The 17,147-nt window shown below is 40.5% G+C and overlaps 1 protein-coding gene across 1 annotated transcript in view; it reads left to right on the top strand.

Moving 5' to 3' along the window:
- CAMK4 (calcium/calmodulin dependent protein kinase IV) overlaps nucleotides 1-17,147 on the top strand; it is a 226,028-nt gene that overhangs the window by 135,085 nt on the left and 73,796 nt on the right. Inside the window, exon 5 of the mRNA XM_074931666.1 lies at nucleotides 7,021-7,093. Within this exon, the coding sequence (XP_074787767.1) occupies nucleotides 7,021-7,093 (73 nt within the window). The remainder of the gene's footprint in view (nucleotides 1-7,020; nucleotides 7,094-17,147) is intronic.

Here is a 17,147-nt window from a genome sequence, read left to right as displayed (position 1 = left end):
GAGGAGGCAGAGCCAGTGATAGTCACCCAGTGCTTGTCCTTGCGTGAGTTGCGTGACATAAGAAAAGATTTCAGCCACCAGCCAGCTGAGCAACTTGTTACCTGGCTGCTGCGGTGTTGGGATAGCGGGGCCAGTGGCATGGAACTAGAGGTCAGGGAGGCGAGGCAGCTGGGATCCTTGTTTAAGGAAAGGGACATTGACAAAGCCATTAGAAAGGAGACACAGAATCTTAGTCTCTGGAAGCGACTTCTGTCAAGTGTGAGGGAGAGGTATCCCTTCAAGGATGACTTGACATGTCGACCAAGTAAGGGGACCGCTATGGAGAGAGGCATTCAATACTTGAGGGAGCTAGCTGTGCGGGAGGTAGTTTACTATGAACCAGATAATGCACAGCTACCCACAGATGAAGTCTGTTGCACCCGGCCCATGCAGAGGACTTTTGTACGGAGCACACCCTCATCATATGCCAGTGCATTAGCAGTAATGGAGTGGCCAGATGAAGAGGGACCAACAGTGAATGAACTGGTTCGCTGACTACGACAATATGAAGAAAGTGTCTCTTTCTTCATTATTGCAGCTGTGAAGCAATTATCTCAAAAATTCCAGCAACTTAGGGAGAACATGTTCTACTTCCCACCTGCACGGACCAGAATCTCGGCTATTAGGAGCAATTGTTTCTCTACTCGAGAGAACTGGTACACACCACGGGGGAAGCTGTGGTCTGTGTGACCATGGAGAAGACATGAAGAAAAGGGATGGAAAACCTACCTACCTCCTAGAAAAGCAGGTATGTGAGCTGGAAAGAAGAGCAAGTACAGAACATTGTCCTTTCAGGAGAAATGCTGCTTCAGTTTCCAGTCATCAAGGTGAGGCTGAAACAGGTGCACACCACACTAACCCATTTGTCATTGGCAGGTATTATGACCAACATTAGAGGGATTCTGCCTCCACCCAGGCAGAGGACAGGGACAACTGAGTTTACTGGACTGTGTGGATTCGATGGGCTGGCACATCTGACCCCCAGCAGTATAAGGCTCTAGTAGACACTGATGCTCAATGCACCCTAATGCCATCAAATTTTAAAGGAGCAGAACGCGTTTGTATTTCAGGAGTGACAGGAGTGTCTCAACAGCTGACTGTATTGGAGGCCGAGGTGAGCCTAAGTGGAAAAGAGTAGGAAAAACACTCCATTGTGAATGACCCAGACACTCCATGTATTCTTGGCACAGATTGTCTCAGACGAGGGTATTTTAAGGACCCCAACGGGTATTGGTGGGCTTTTGGTATAGCTGCCTTGGAAACAGAAGGAATTAAACAGCTGTCTGTGTTACCTGGTCTCTCAGAGGATCCTTCTGTGGTGGGATTGATGAGGGTTGTAGAAAATGGGTGCCAACTGCCGTGCACCAACGGCAATACCACACCAACTGAGACTCTGTAATCCGTATCGATAAACTGATTCATCAGCTAGAGAGCCAAGGAGTCATCAGCAAGACATACTCCCCTTTAACAGCCCCATATGGCCAATGCAAAAGTCTAATGGAGAGTGGAGATTGACACTGGACTATCGTGTCCTGAATAAAGTCATGCCACTGCTGAGTGCTGCCATGACAGACATGTTGGAACTGCAATATGAACTAGAGTCAAAGGTGGCCAAGTGGTATGCCACGACTGATATTGCCAATGCATTTTTCTCCATCCTTCTCTCTGGCAGCAGAATGCAGGCCACAGTTTGCTTTTACCAGGAGGGGTGTCCAACACACCTGGAATCGACTGCCCCGGGGTGGCAACACAGCCCCAGCATTTGCCATGGACTGATCCGTGCTGCACTGGAACAGGGTGAAGCCCCAGAACATTTACAGTACATTGATGACATCATTGTATAGGGTAACACAGCAGAAGAAGCTTTTGAGAAAGGGGAGAGAATAATCTAAATCCGTCTGAGAGCCACTTGTGCCATAAAGCGTAGTAAAGTCAAGGGACCTGCAAAAGGGATCCGGTTTTTAGGAGTAAAATGGCCAGATGGATGTTGTGAGATTCCAATGGAGGGGATTAATAAAATAACAGCTATGTCCCCACCAACTAACAGAAAGGAAATACAAGCTTTCTTGGGTGTTGTGGGTTTCTGGAGACTGCACATTCCAAATTACAGTCAGATTGTCAGCCATCTATCGTGACTTGGAAAAAAAATTATTTTGTATGGGGCTCAGAGCAGCAACAGGCTTTTGAACAAATTAAGCAGAAAATAGTTCATGCAGTAGCCCTCAGGCCAGTTTGGACAGGGCAAGATTTTAAAAACATGCTTTACAATGCAGGCGGGAAGAATGGCCCTACCTGGAGTCTCTGGCAGGGAGCATCAGGGGAGATTCAGGGTTGACCCCTGGGATTTTGGAGTCAGAGGATACAGAGGATCAGAAAACTGCGACACTCCAATGAAAAGGAGATATTGGCAGCATATGAAGGGGTCCAAGATGCTTCAGAGGTGATTGGTACTGAAGCACAGCTCCTCCTGGCTCCCCGACTGCCAGTGCTGGGCTGGATGTTCAAAGGGAGTGTCCCCTCTACACACCATGAAACTGATGCTACATGGAGTAAACATGTCATATTAATCACACAACAGGCTTGAATAGGGAGCCCCAGTCATTCAGGAATACTGGAAGTGATCACAAATCAGCCAGAAGGCAAAGATATTGTGATGGTGCCAGAGGAAGATGTAGCACGTGCTGAAGAGGCCCCACCATATAATAAACTACTGGATAATGAGAAGCGATATGCCCTCTTTACCAATGGGTCCTGTCGCCTTGTGGGGAAACCTTGAAGGTGGAAAGTAGCAGTATGGAGCCCCACGTGATGGGTCACTGAAGCTGCTGAAGGAGAAGGTGAATCGAGTCAGTTCACAGAGGTGGAAGCCATCCAGCTGGTCTTGGATATCGCTGAGTGAGAAAAGTGGCCGGTGCTCTACCTCTGTACTGACTCATGGATGGTGGCAAATGCGCCGTGGGGGTGGTTACGGCAGTGGAAATGGAGCAACTGGCAGCGCAGAGGCAAACCCGTCTGGGCTGCTGAATTATGGCAAGATATTGCTGCTCTGGTAGAGAATCTGGTTGTGAAAGTACGCTGTGTAGACGCTCATGTACCCAAGAGCCGGGACACTGAAGACCATCAGACCAACCAACAGGCAGATCAGGCTGCCAAGATCAAGGTGTCTCAAGTAGATCTGGACTGGCAACATAAGGGTGAACAGTTTATGGCTCGCTGGGCCCATGACTCCTCCGGCCATCAGGGAAGAGATGCAACATATAGATGGGCTTGTGACCGAGGGGTGGGCTTAACCATGGATGTTATTGCACAGGTAATCCATGAATGTGAGACATGGTGCTACGATCAAGCAAGCCAAATGGTTAAAGCCCATTTAGTATGGAGGATGATGGTCAAAGTATAAATACGGGGAGGCCTGGCAGATTGATTATATCAGGCTCCCACAAACTCAGCAAGGCAAACACTATGTGCTTACAATGGTGAAAGCAGCCACTGGTTGGTTGGAAACTCATGCCGTGCCTCACGCCACTGCCCAGAACACCATTTTAGGCCTTGAGGAGAAAGTCTTACGGCGGCATGGCACGCCAGGAAGGATTGAGTCAGACAATGGGACACATTTCTGAAACAACCTCATAGACGCCTGGGCCAAAGAACGTGGCATTGAGTGGATATATCACATTCCCTACCATGCACCAGCCTCTGGGAAAATTGAGTGATACAATGGGTTGTTGAAAACGACACTGAGAGCAATGGGTGCTGGAACTTTCGAACACTGGGACGTGCATTCAGCAAAAGCCACCTGGTTGGTCAATACCAGAGGATCTGCCAAGCCAGCTGGCCCTGCTCCGTTTCGACCAGGATTATTTCATACCATGTGATGTCATGCCCAGGTGGGCTATCGCACCCTCTCAGGCGCACAAGCCTTCTGCTCAAAGGTCAGTTTTGTTGCTGTGGGGGGCGGTTGCTATGCTTGGTAAGCCACTGTTGCATTTTACCCATTTTCTTTTTGAACTCGCTATTGTTACTTTTGTTGTCTTGTTACATTTAGTAAATTCTTTCTTTTTACTCAACCCACAAATTCTCTTCTCTTGCCCCTCCCCTATCTTACTAGAGGGGGGAGGGGGAGGTGAATGGCTGGCCACGTTGGATCTGGCTGCCACCTGCGTTCAAACCTCCACAGCAAGGTGGCCCATTTCCAGGGGATGTATGCCTCAGCGATGGTGGAATTAAACCCAGGGTGCTGCTGGCAGCTCTGCCTAGGTGCAGCACTTCCCCATCAGCAGTCCCACCATGCCTGTTTTTTTCCTGTGGTGCATTGTGGAATATACTCCAAAATTTATAGCAGTTTGAAAGCAGAGGGTCAAACCAGCACAGCAGACTTTTTGGGTTTACTCTCTTGTGACCAGATTTGAATTTTTTTTAATCTCCTGTGCCCTAGTAGAGATTGTAAACTTAACAATGATTATGTGAATGTCTAGTACATGGAATGCAGTAAAACTAGGACAGTGTTTTAACATGCCTTTTGTGCCATGATCAAAGGAGCAAGTTCGCACTCAGCAGCAGAGAAGGGGGAAGGTGGAATGAGGGCGAGGTCTGTATTCTCAGAAATGCCTATGGATGCTGCAGACGGGAACCTACTGGCTGACACTAAATAGCTTATTTGAACTAAAAAGGAGGAGGAAGCCAAACCAGTATATTTGGGGGAACAAGACTCATGCAAGAGGTTCACTGGGGCTCAGGTCTTGCCATGTAATGTACCAAAGAGGGATGATTCTGCTTGAAATAGCTAAGGAGGAATCTTACTTTCAAGCATAATGTAGCATTTTATTGTGTAATTGATGATTTTTTGTAACCTCTAAAGCTAAAAGCCTAACATTATGTCTCATTGAGTAAACTTTGCTTTATTTTACCCTTGTGGTAGTAAGTTCAAGTAAAGCTCTCCCTAATGGTTTAAACAGATAACCAAATCAGGGTAAGGACTGGAGGTATGCAGTGCATATGGGATGGTAGCTGAAAGGCTGCCAGAAAAAAACAAACAAACAAAAAAAAAACCTTCTAGAAATAAAGCCAAATAATTATGCAGCAAATAAATAACGGTGAAATAGAACAACTCCTGCTGGAGAATTGCTTGCTGTTACTAATACCATATGAATAGACTTAGTTATCTGTGAACACAATAAGTATTAAGGTAAAGTAATTACAGCTGGTTGGGAATATCCCTGTGTAGAGTATTTTCCTCAGTGCCATGCTTGTTACTTCTGGTTCTAGTGGATTATTATCTTTGCACTGTTTCTTACTTCACTTAATCTTCTAACAAGTGTGTAGTAATGCTTTTCATATGTATATTAGTCAACACCCTTCCTGTCAGCTTTTGTAAAAGTGTAAGGAGTTAAGGTACATCTGAAGGTAGCTCAATGTGAGTCTGTTATTTTGAAGAACTGATAAAAAGATACTGCAAAACAGGGGAAGTTGAGAGAAAAGATACCCTTCTTGCCACAAGGAGAGTCTGTTTCTGGACCCTGAGGCAGAAGGTCTTTCCAGTGGCTTTTGACTTCAGACTCTATAGGCTGCTTGCTCTTTTGATTCATGAGGATTTTAGGGCATTGTTTTGTAAAACTGACATGCGCTTGCAGATCTTTTTACAAAATGTCTCATAGGCACAACAGGTTCTGTTTCTAGACAACATCCATCTATGTTTTCTTGGGCTTTGAAAAATGAATATAGTAAAAAAATTACAACTTCAGGTCAAAGATCTTGCCTTCAAGGTTACTCTCTGACCGAGAATTATTGTAGTTCAATATATTATGTGTAGTTAAATACAATAGTAAAAAGACTGTTGGGTGACTTAAATGGAGCATTAGTGCAGGTTAATGATAGATCCTTCTTCTATTACCTTCTCATTGTGCAAATCTATTTTCTGCTGACTCTGTTTAACTGAATTGTACATTTATATAATGTTTCATTCTGTGATGGCAGTTCTTGGAGAATGTGCGATGCAAATCCTGAGTCAGCCCCCAGACCCTGTGCCACTGCTGCTGTTCTTCTAAAAGAGTTGCAGTACCACAGCTGGGCTTTAGGAGGCCAACCCAGAAATCTGCATTAACGCTTGCTGACCTTTCTGTGCAGCATAGCATACAACATGTTGAAATACACTAGTACATTACCTTAACACAGAAAAGTATTTTCTTTCTTAATGTTTTTATCCTGGTAAGGTTGCAGGGAGATAACATTATTATATAAGAAAATTGAGGTTTGGTTTGGTTTTACAATATTGAACTGATGTAAAGCAAACAGTGAAAGAAAACCACATTTGCAGGATCTTCAGAAATCATAACTATTGCTGAACTCACTGTAAGCTGCACATGGTGAGCTCTTTTACAAAATCAAGCTATTATGTGTTATCTATACAAAATAAAAAGTAGTTTTAATGAAACTGTTTCTTTGACTACAGACACCCTAGTTTTCTACTGATGGGGGAAAAAATAACAATTGTTCAGCCTATTATACTCAAGGGATAATTTAAAGTTAGTAAATTTTTACACCAATCCTTTCTCTTGAATAATTCAGATCTGTGTGTGCATAGCAGAGTGCTTTTATTTAAAAACTAACTAAATAAAATGGGGAAGGGGAAGCTTAAGTTTAAAATAATAGTGAAAAGGCAGTTCCTAAGATCTCAGTTTTATCTGAGAGTATTTCAGATTCCCCAAATTCTAGAAAATCCCAAAACCTTTCAACTGAATATGTATATATTATGAGCTTCTTAGGTGGTTGATATTTTATCTCCAGTTTTTCATTTAACTGGGAATCAAAGGTAATCTAAATTGCAAGATGGTTGTTTTCTATTCTTTAGGGGGCACTTCACAGTCCTGATCATATTTAAATTTGATTGTTCCCTAGCTCATTTTTGAGAAGATTTTTCCTGCATGGTTTATTTACCTTAATGTGTAATCCTGAACACAATTTCTCTTATTGCTTTTTCTGTAGGATTGTGGAAAAGGGTTACTACAGTGAACGAGATGCTGCTGATGCTGTTAAACAAATCCTGGAGGCTGTTGCTGTGAGTATTATCTAGCATCATGTAATCAGCATCTAATATTTCACCTATAATGGCTGAGTAAATACTCAGGTGTGAAAGGAAGGGAAGTGCTTCTCCCCCACTACTCCACTCTAGTGAGACCCCACCTGGAGTACCATGTCCAGTTCTGGGGCCCTCATGTAAGAAGGACATGGACCTGTTGGAGTGAGTCCAGAGGAGGGCCATGAAGATGATCAGAGGGCTAGAGCACCTCTCCTGTAAAGACAGGTGGAGATGATTGGGGTTGTTCAGCCTGGAGAAGGATCCAGGAAGACCCTTCATAGCAGCCTTCCAGTACTTAAAGGGGGCTACAGAAAACATGGGGAGGAACTTCTTACAGGGTCAGGTAGTGATAGGATAAGGTGTAATGGTTTTAGACTGCAAGAGAGTACATTTAGATTAGATATAAGGAAGAAATTCTTCACTGTGGGTGTGAGGGTGGTGAGACACTGGAAGAAGTTGCCCAGAGAAGTTGTGGCTGCCCACTCCCTGGAATTGTTGAAGGCCAGGTTGGTTGAGGCTTTGAGCAACCTGATCTAGTGGAAAGTGTCCCCGTCCATGGCAGCGAGTTGGAACTAAATGACCTTCCAACCCAAACTGTTCTATGATTTTGTGATTCTATGAAAGAAGCAGAGTTCACTGAAGACAGTCCACACAAGTTCCCTCCTATAATTAGTTTTGCATTGATTTTTTTTAAGGTAGTGGCATTTTGAAGGGCAAGAACTGACTAACTGACTTTGGATGTCAGTCAACAATACATTTAATGCTCTAAGTTATGGAATGTGTGTTCTGTACAATCTCAAAAACCTGTGGAGTTCAGCACTGATCATTTTAGCCCCAAAAGTAATTTGAAATACTGGCACTTGTGTAGTCTCTTGTTCATTTTTTGTAGAGTATGTCATAGTAATTTATTTAGAACCTTAAACAAAAGAGAGTGCCTTACTTTTCCTCTCAACTTAAAAAGGATAATGGATTGGCCGAACATGTTAGCTGGTGTGAAGAGTTACAAGAATTTGAGTCAGAGACTTCTGAAGAATATTGCCATGAAAATAGTTATGCTTCATTTGCAGTTGTTGCCTGAAGGTGACCCATCACAGTTTTTGTCACTATGCAGGAGCATTTATAAAACAAGGCTCATTGCAAGAAAGTATGGACTATTGCAAAAGTGGATACTGTAGATTACAACATATCTAACCAAAAATCATTTGTCACTACTCTTCAAATTGCATGTACGTACACCAAATTGTCATAATGACAAGTGTTAGTATTGAGAGAGATCAGAATAACATTTCTTGCCAGGAGTTTGTGGAGTTTCTAATATACCTTCTTCCTCTGTATTTTGTGCAGTTTTCAAACATTTGAATTTTTGTACAACTATTTCACATTCTACCACTTACAGAAAGGTATAAGGATTTTTGAGACAGGAAGATGAAGGCTTCTAGTGGCTAAATACAGTATTTCTGTGCGCTGTCCATACTTCTCAGTCATTTGTAGCTCTTCCATCTGATTTCACACCATATGTTCACCAAACCAGCAATCAGATGCTGGGAAAATTCCTCAGAAATTAATTTGTCAATTGTCTATTCTATATGCTAGCACTGGTCACTTCCAGTGCAGAAGAGAGGGGACATGTTGGACAAGAAAAAGCAGTCCAGATGGAACACTCAGCATTTCAGACAAATGTAATATAGATGTGATTTTACTTTGTGAAACTAAGATGTTAGCAAGGCCTAGGAGAGATAGATGCAAAAAATTTCGTATGCTGCTCTGCCTGGAAGTCTGACTTCAGAGTCAGCAGGAGATATTTTGGATCTTATCCAGTGGTACTGTGTGGCTGTCTGCAGCCGCCAGGTAGCAGAAAGAGTGCAAAGATCATGGAGCAGACACAAGTGTTCAGAGGTGTGCAAATAATGCAGATGGGATGTGACTGGCGTATTTCCAGACTGTTGGACTTTTCAAACTAAGCCCAACTGTTGATCACATGGAAAAAGAGACGTCAGCCTGAAGGGCTCTTCTGAAGGATGGTAGTGGTGATGCAGGAACAGTACAGATCATCCATGGAGATACAGTGTTGAAAAAGCTGTCCGCAGGAAAGGACTGGTAGTGTTGATTGTCCTCTGTGTAAGGTAGCTAGAGATGAGGAAATGTTAATGTGGTTACAGCAGTAATGCAATTACTCAGACGGAACAGGAATATTTACCTGGGATGGTAACAGAATACCCCATTGTGAAAGATTCCTATAAATCATCATTTGGCATTATTTGTAAGCCTGTTCACACTAAATAAGATGTGAGAACTAGTGTTTATAGCAGTAACCAGACATACTGCAAGACTATCATGGTCACTTCATGATACTTTCTGAATGATCGGATGCTTACTGAGTCAATCTCATCCGAAGTAATCTAAGTTATGTATCTAAGTTTAGTGCACAACATAATGCATTTGTATAAACTTCTTAAAATTGGGTCAGGTTATTATTTTATGACCAATTTTTTTCTTCCAGTCAAAGTGCCCCAGTTAAGATGGTTCTATATTATTTATCATTCTTTTGCAAAAATGATGATGAAATATGTTTCAGAAAGTGTTTCAGCTCTTTACTTTAAAAGCCAGGAACCAAATGAAGATCTCCAGCTTCTATGAATTGTAATAGCTTGGTTGAAATCAATGGAACAGTGATGTATGAAAGCTGACCTTTATATGAGCATGCAATAATGTGGATTTTTATAGATCCTTGTACTAGATCCCTAGCTGGGAGGGACTGTATGGACTTTTGCTGTTACAACTCATACTGAACATCTAAGCAAAGCTGGGAAAGCCGTGATCGTGACAGTTCCCAATTTGGGATCTTTGCAGCCCAGCCGAATACTGTGGTAGATTGAGGCTGCAAACTTGACAGTGGGGTGTTTGTAAGCAGAATGGGAGTTATTGTTAGAATCTAGAAAATACTGCTGCAGCAGAATAATATTTCCAAAATAAAAGGAATAAATCCATAAATCATTCTTCAAATAATTGTACAATCCTCTCAATAGACTATGCTGATGAACACCCTCCTAGCACTTTGACCTCTGCAATTTTTAGAAATTGCTCTTAGCAAGAGAAGCAGTCTTCCCTTTGTTAAACTCTCTTGAACTAGTCTGTCTACTTGTTTTAACAATCCCTTGTGGAGAACTGTCATTGTAGTAACGGATCTGTTCTCACAGTGGATCACTGACTTGAGGAGGTATTATGTCTTCATTTAGCCAAGGCGGTTTTTTTGAGACACTTCTAAAGGATTTAAGCAAAAGTGTAAAGTGGGATTTTAAAAGCACCCAAGCATTTTTGTTCAATTCCTTTGGAAATTGTTAAACCAAATGGACTAATACTCTTTAAAAAAACATAGAATCTCATAAAGCTTCTAGGTATGTCCGTTTCTTGTAGTATCTGAGTACCTCTAAGACTAGCTCTAACTGGTTTAGCAAGAATTAAGCAAGCAGTCAGATTACCACACAGAAAATGAATCTTAATCTTCCAGGTCACAAGTCATCATAAACATATCAAACATCGGACCTCCCAAGAACAGAGAAAATAACAAAACCAGTATTGTTCTGAGGACCACCACATGCATTTTGCTGTTTTCCATGATTTTTTTTTCCTTCTGGTTACATCTGATCCATTGTTCCCAGTCCATGACTGTATTTACCCTTAGTGGGAACAAATCAGCTTTTTTTCTCTCTTCCGCACCTTTGCCTTTTCCATTATTCTTCCATTGTTCTTCAAGCTGGGAGATAGTTTCATTCATAAGATAAAAGGTTTGAACAAAACTGGGACAAACCAATGTTCAACTTTTTAACTTTTGCTGTGCTGTTCAGAACAGGTAGGAAAGATTTGTTGCTACTCGATTTCTCAGAGGATCTGTTGTATACAGTGTCATTTTCTCACATGCTTGTTCTGGTAGCAGATCTTCTATTTTGTGTATGTTGTGGTTTGAACTCAGCTGGTATCAAATCACCACATGGACTGTTGTTTACTCCTCCCCCCCCCCCCCCGGTGAAATAGGGGAGGGACAAAAAAGAAGAAATTTGTAGGTTAAATATAAAAAAAAAAATACTAACAAAACCAACAGTAATGATAGTATTCCAAAACAGGTAAAATGCAGTAGTGTGTCACTGAACAGTAAATGGTACAGAGCCCGTCCCCAGCATCAGTCCTCTGCCCAGCCAATCTGGAAACCCAACCCAAAACAAACAACCTGCGTGAGAGAGCACCGCCCGCCTATAGGCTGAGCTTTGATGTCACATGACATGGAACGCTCCAATGATTGATCGGACCCGGCCCTCCAGCTGTGCTCCCAGTTAACTCTATCCTGGCCAAAACCAGGGCAGTGTAATTAATGAATTTCCACATGCAGATGTCCTGAGACCAGATCTTCACTGCCTGACTTGCAGAGTTTGTTCCTGATGTTATGGAATTCAAATAATCCTTGAAATATTGGTCAGAAAAAGACACACACTTTTTCCGTAAGAGACATCTACTTTTTACTTGGTCACACTTAAGAAAATGACACTGACTTTTTTTAATGTGTACTTTCAAAATCTTAATTTGTAACTAAAAATAAATTGTTTTCCTTCTTGCCTACTCTGCATTAGTGTCAAAGTGATAGGTTTCTGCTTGAAGGTTAAATTACTCTTTTAATTATATTTAAATTTGAAATTATTTTTAACAATTTACTTCTTATAATTAGGGTAGTTACTAGCATATCTTCTATATGTAGTTTTGAACGCATACAGCAGTCTCAAAGTTAATTTCCCATCACATTTTATAATAAGTTATTTTCTTATGACTGGCTGTTATCTTGTCTAGATAGGAAGCTATATGTGGGACCCACTCTTGTTTTCATTTCTGTTTTTTGATTCAGTTTTCTACCACTTCAGTCTTCATTGTATGCCTGCACTTCTATTCAGTTCCTTGTCAGCTTAAATTCACAGGGAGCACACTGAATTCTCAGCTGTGATTACAAAGACTGGGGGCACTTAGCCTCTTACAGGTCTGAGAGGGAAGATCTAGATTAAAGATTTTGTTTCATATCGGTAAACTTTTATCTGTCTGATAATGATCTGTATGGTAGTAGGTAAAATCTACAGGTATGAATGTGCAGTTGCAAGTATATTTTACAGACTCTGAGGCACTGGTGTACCTAAAAATTAGAGCTTAGACAAAATAGGATAATCAGACTTTTAAAGACTGGCTGACACCCAAGAGAATGGATTAAAATATTTGACAGTTTTGGCATTCAAAGAAAAGTGGGTATTAGGTAAAGATTAAGAAAAGGTTGCATCTTTTCTAGACAATCGTTGAGTTAGTGCTTGCTGGAGATAGAGGTGGCCAATGGATTTTAGTTTCCACCACCAGCTATGAGGTAAACATAACATATAAACATCACAGAATTCTGAAATTCTGAACAAGGCAAATGTGTTATATGATCAATATATACTTACTCAGGCCTTAAAAAGGCACACAGTTAAGAAAAAAAAAGTGTATTCAGACAAATAGGAAAGAAACCTCGGGCTCAGTTCTGTAGAAAATGAAGTTAAATTCCACAAAAGAGACTGGCAGGGGGGCCTAGGTAGTACAGCACAGGATACTGACCTGTGTAAAATAGTGACAAAATTTGGGAATACTGTATGTAAGAGGAGGAATCCTATGCATCATTGTAGATACTGAAGAACATTGACTTCCTCTCTTTAGAAGAATTTGTAAAAGATTTCCATTTTAATAGAAGAGGCATTTGCACTTTCAGATCTCTCCCCATTCCCTGATGAATCCTGAGTGTTTTCCATTCTCCCTCTGGCAGTAGGGAGTGGTTTTCTGAGTCTGTTCATGACATAAAGTGTTGTTCTGGGTAGATTTAGGAAAAAGCAGTTGTTTTGATCTAAAGCTACCAAATCCCAGCAATCTCTGCTTTTCTCATGGGGGAGGAAGGGGGAATGTAAAATTTTGTTTCAGAATGTTTGCTCAAAATTGGTATTTCAGTGAATTGCAGGTTTGTGCCAGGTTCAGCACGTTCATTATATGCTTGATACTGTAAACCAGGAAGGAATATGCTGTTCCAGCTGCAATTCAGTGCTAAGGGTTATGATATCATATTGTGTTCCCTGACAGCATGGTCTGCTTTTGCCATTCGCCCTCTAAACTGCTAACAGGAGCAGGAGGAAAAGCACAGAGATTGTTAGTTTTCAGATTTAATATTCACACTCTGGCACACTCTTCATTTTAGGAAATTTGCATGGCAATGTTTTGAAAGAAACTGCAGATGAACACTGAGTTCTTTTTTAGAAGAAAAAAGGTTGTCAGTATGCAGGAGAAATTCAGTATTACTTTTATGGTAATTCATGCAGGGAAAAACACTACATAGAAAACCTAGACCTTCTTTAGTGCACTCCTTAGCTGTCCATCTAGTCTCCTAAAACTGTGGTCCATGATGGAATAGATACAAAACTGTACATGTTTCTTCTTATCAGCTGTTAGTGTTAGTTGCTTGTATTTCAGATACTCCTTGTATTCTCAGAAAGAGGACTGGGAGACAAAAATCTTTGAACTTCTCTAGACCACATGAAAAGAAGAACCTGTTTCAAGTGGAGCTGTCCTCATTTTGTGTCCTGTCACCATGAAGACTAAGATAAACCAAACCAAAACACCCTTTCTGCCCTTTGCAACTGGCCAGTAATTTCTCTTGGCTTCTTGAGAAGGATAAAGAGGAAAACGTACTCTTCTGTGTGACCAGCCATGTACTAAGCCTGGCTTGCAGGCATGGCTTGTGGTAGCTGTAGTGTTGACACTGATGAGTGCTCTTCATCCAAGATGCAGTAGTAGTTTCATAACGCTGTTGTTTCTTGTCCTGTCCTGTTCAAGATTAACACCAAGGGAAAGACTTTTTCAAATAGCATTCAAAGGTTAGGACTTATACTTGATTTACAGTGTTCAGTAGTGATGTGGTGAAGAACATGGTGGCTTTTAATCTTAGGAATTCATGAGTGCTATATAAACACCCATGTGCATTTGGACAGGAACTGTTTTCCATTTTGTAGTAGGGATGTAACTTGTGAAGAAAAAGGATCAGATGGGTCCAGCAATCCATAACAGGTCCTGTCATTTTTTTTCAGAAATGTCTTCTGAAGAGTAATTTATTGGCCTCCTATGGTCTTGTTTTGGAAATCTGTACAGGGACATGTGAAGAACTTCCTGTGTAACTTTCTATATTTTTATTAGTGTTCCATTCTTCTTGTGAGCTTGTCATAAGCCTAATGCAACTACATAGGACCCAGTGGGTCAGTGGGTTTAATGGAACCCTCTGTGTCTTTTGGCATTTGTTTTATTTCAGGGTTTTTAAGGGCAAATGAACTTATATTAAAGGTAACTGTAGCAAACTAACATAAAATTTAAATTACTGTATATTCGAGTTCTGATGTGTTTCTCAAAAACTTTTTTTACAAAGCTAACTTTGTTAATGTTAAGACAGCTCCATTATTTCGAAAACATTAGTGAATTATAAGACATTGACGTGACTGGACATATGCAGACTTTGTTGCTGTTAGCTAGGTGTAACTCATTTTACTCAAATGTGAAAGTAACATTGACCAGAGATTTAGAAATGCAAATTCAGGAATATTCCCAAAATACTGAACTGGCCAACAGGAACTGAGGATAGTGGAACCATCCCTATAAAGAAATTCGGCTAGATCTCAAGTACCAGTTACAAATTCTGGTAATTTCAGAAATGTGGCCTAAAGCAACAAGGCTTTTACTGGTACTTTGCACTTTATTTACAGGAAAAAAAGGGTCCCCTTCTTAACGTTCAAACATTGATGCAGAAATACAGGAGAGTACTGAAATTTTAATTGTAAGAATTAGCTGAGATGCCAAATATTTTGAAACTATTTAGATCAAGAGTTGAAGATCTACCATCTGAGCATTAACTCCAGCAGTGTTTGTATACTCATTCATCACATTTCATTACTTTCTGTAGCTAGCATCTTCAGCTATGATCACTCCTAGCAGCATACTTAAAGAACTGGGTTTTTTAAAAATACTGTCTTTGCTTACAAATTACTAATGTCAAAAATCTAATGTTAAGGATATCTGCATGGCTTGTGGCAGTACACCTTGCACAAATTGTGCAGACGAAGTTCTAGAGTTGTGCAGAAATCACATACATGCCTTTATTCATTTCCACTTAAATGCCTAGCTGGAATTATGTTTAAGTGGTTAAGAGATTTGCATATGTACATGATATGCAACCATGCCATACATAAATGTAAGAGCAATTTGAAAATTATACTGAGAACATCTACTTTTTATTCAAATGTATTTACTAAAATAGATGTAAAGCTCCAATTAAAAATTGGGCTCTGTCATCTATCAAAGCATTGAAATTATTACTATTCTTTGATATTTTCCTTTGCTTAATCGAATATTTTCTTTTCTGAAAATAAAAATTAGTACAGAACTTAAAACTTTATACATCTCTCTGAACTAAGAAACGATAATAACCTGCAGTTCACCCAAGTCGTTTCCCTATACTCAAGGACATAACTGTATAGTTGCATATTACATTCTCTAGGCAAAGTACATGAAAATTGTTGTCATGCATGTTATTTTGTGAAGTCCTGATTATTCTAAAGGCTGTTGGAGGCAGAGAGGAAGGGGAGTAGGCAGGTTTCACATCAGCCCTGCTGGCCAGTTTTGCAGCCTCTCTGCTTCCCATCAAAGCTGTGTCCAAAAGCGATTTCTCCATTGGGCTGCCTGCCTTTTTCTGTCACATGCAACATGCCAAATTTTCTCTCTGCCCTGCATCCACACATATCAACATATGATATGTTTCTAAGTCAGTTAAAAAAGCAACACAACAGAATTGCTTTCTTCTGTATTACATCTTTTTTACCTTCAAAGCGGCTTACCTAGTACACAAGTCACTTTTAACTCGTATATGATTGACTGTAGATCAGACAGATGTCCTGAAGAATATATTCTAATATGTAAGCTTCCATAATGACAGTTTGCTCTTCTTCTATTAACCTAATTTTGTGGATGTGACAAAATTATATATACTCATTGTATTATACTCAGTGTGACAGTAGTCGTAATGATTCCTAACTATGTTTACAACAGTTTTACTTCATGAGTTATAAATGCCTGGCCTGAAGATGGATATGTAAATGAAATTACTTTCAAAAAGTCTCAAGGCAACATTTCTTTATTACTCAAATAAGTGCAAGGAATGTCACAGCAGATACACTGGTTGTACTAACTGATTTCACAAAGTTTGGATAACTGACAGGTATTCTGTATTTGCTGTGAAGTCTTGTCTTGAAGGAAGGTACAAGACAGTGACTGAACAGGATCCTTTTATAGGAATATCTTATTGTAAAGGGTTTTACAGTGTACTTGAAGTCACAGTAAGGGAAGAGAATGTATATAATTATAATTTTACTATTTATAACCATTTATACTTATAAAATTATAATTATATTTGTGTAGGCAAATCACAGCATGAGAAAAAATATGGAAATTAGTCTCTGTAATGAGAAGCGTATTTATGATGTTATCTTGCCTGTAGCCTCTTGAAAGAGCATAAAGACTCACTTTAATAGTGATTATAGTAGACTGCAGAATAAAGAGGTTCTAACAGTATTTCTGAAAAGGACTTCCATAAAAACACCATGCATCATATACATAATACATAATTAACCCTAAAAATCAAGGCAGGGTGTCAGACAGAGAGAAAGCAGACCTTTTGGGAGAGGAGAGGGACAGAACTGAAACTTAACAAGATGGTGTTAATTGCCTCTCAAACATCAGCTGCCCCTGAAGAGGGGTTGATTGATTCAGGGTCAGGAAACTGGACACACCATCCCCCATAAGTGAGCCGGGGCATGGTGGGTGGGTCCACTTACGGAGGCTCAAGAAGATAGTAAGGGAGACTTGTTGATTACCTTTCCCCTTGGCCCCCTTAAAACTCCAGTTACATATCTAGTAGATATGGGTGCTTAGATCTCAGCAA

This window comes from Athene noctua, chromosome Z (genome assembly GCF_965140245.1).
Source record: "Athene noctua chromosome Z, bAthNoc1.hap1.1, whole genome shotgun sequence".
Taxonomy (NCBI): domain Eukaryota; kingdom Metazoa; phylum Chordata; class Aves; order Strigiformes; family Strigidae; genus Athene; species Athene noctua.
The sequence above is the reverse complement of the archived record's forward strand: the minus strand, read 5'-3'. Positions and strand labels throughout refer to the sequence as shown.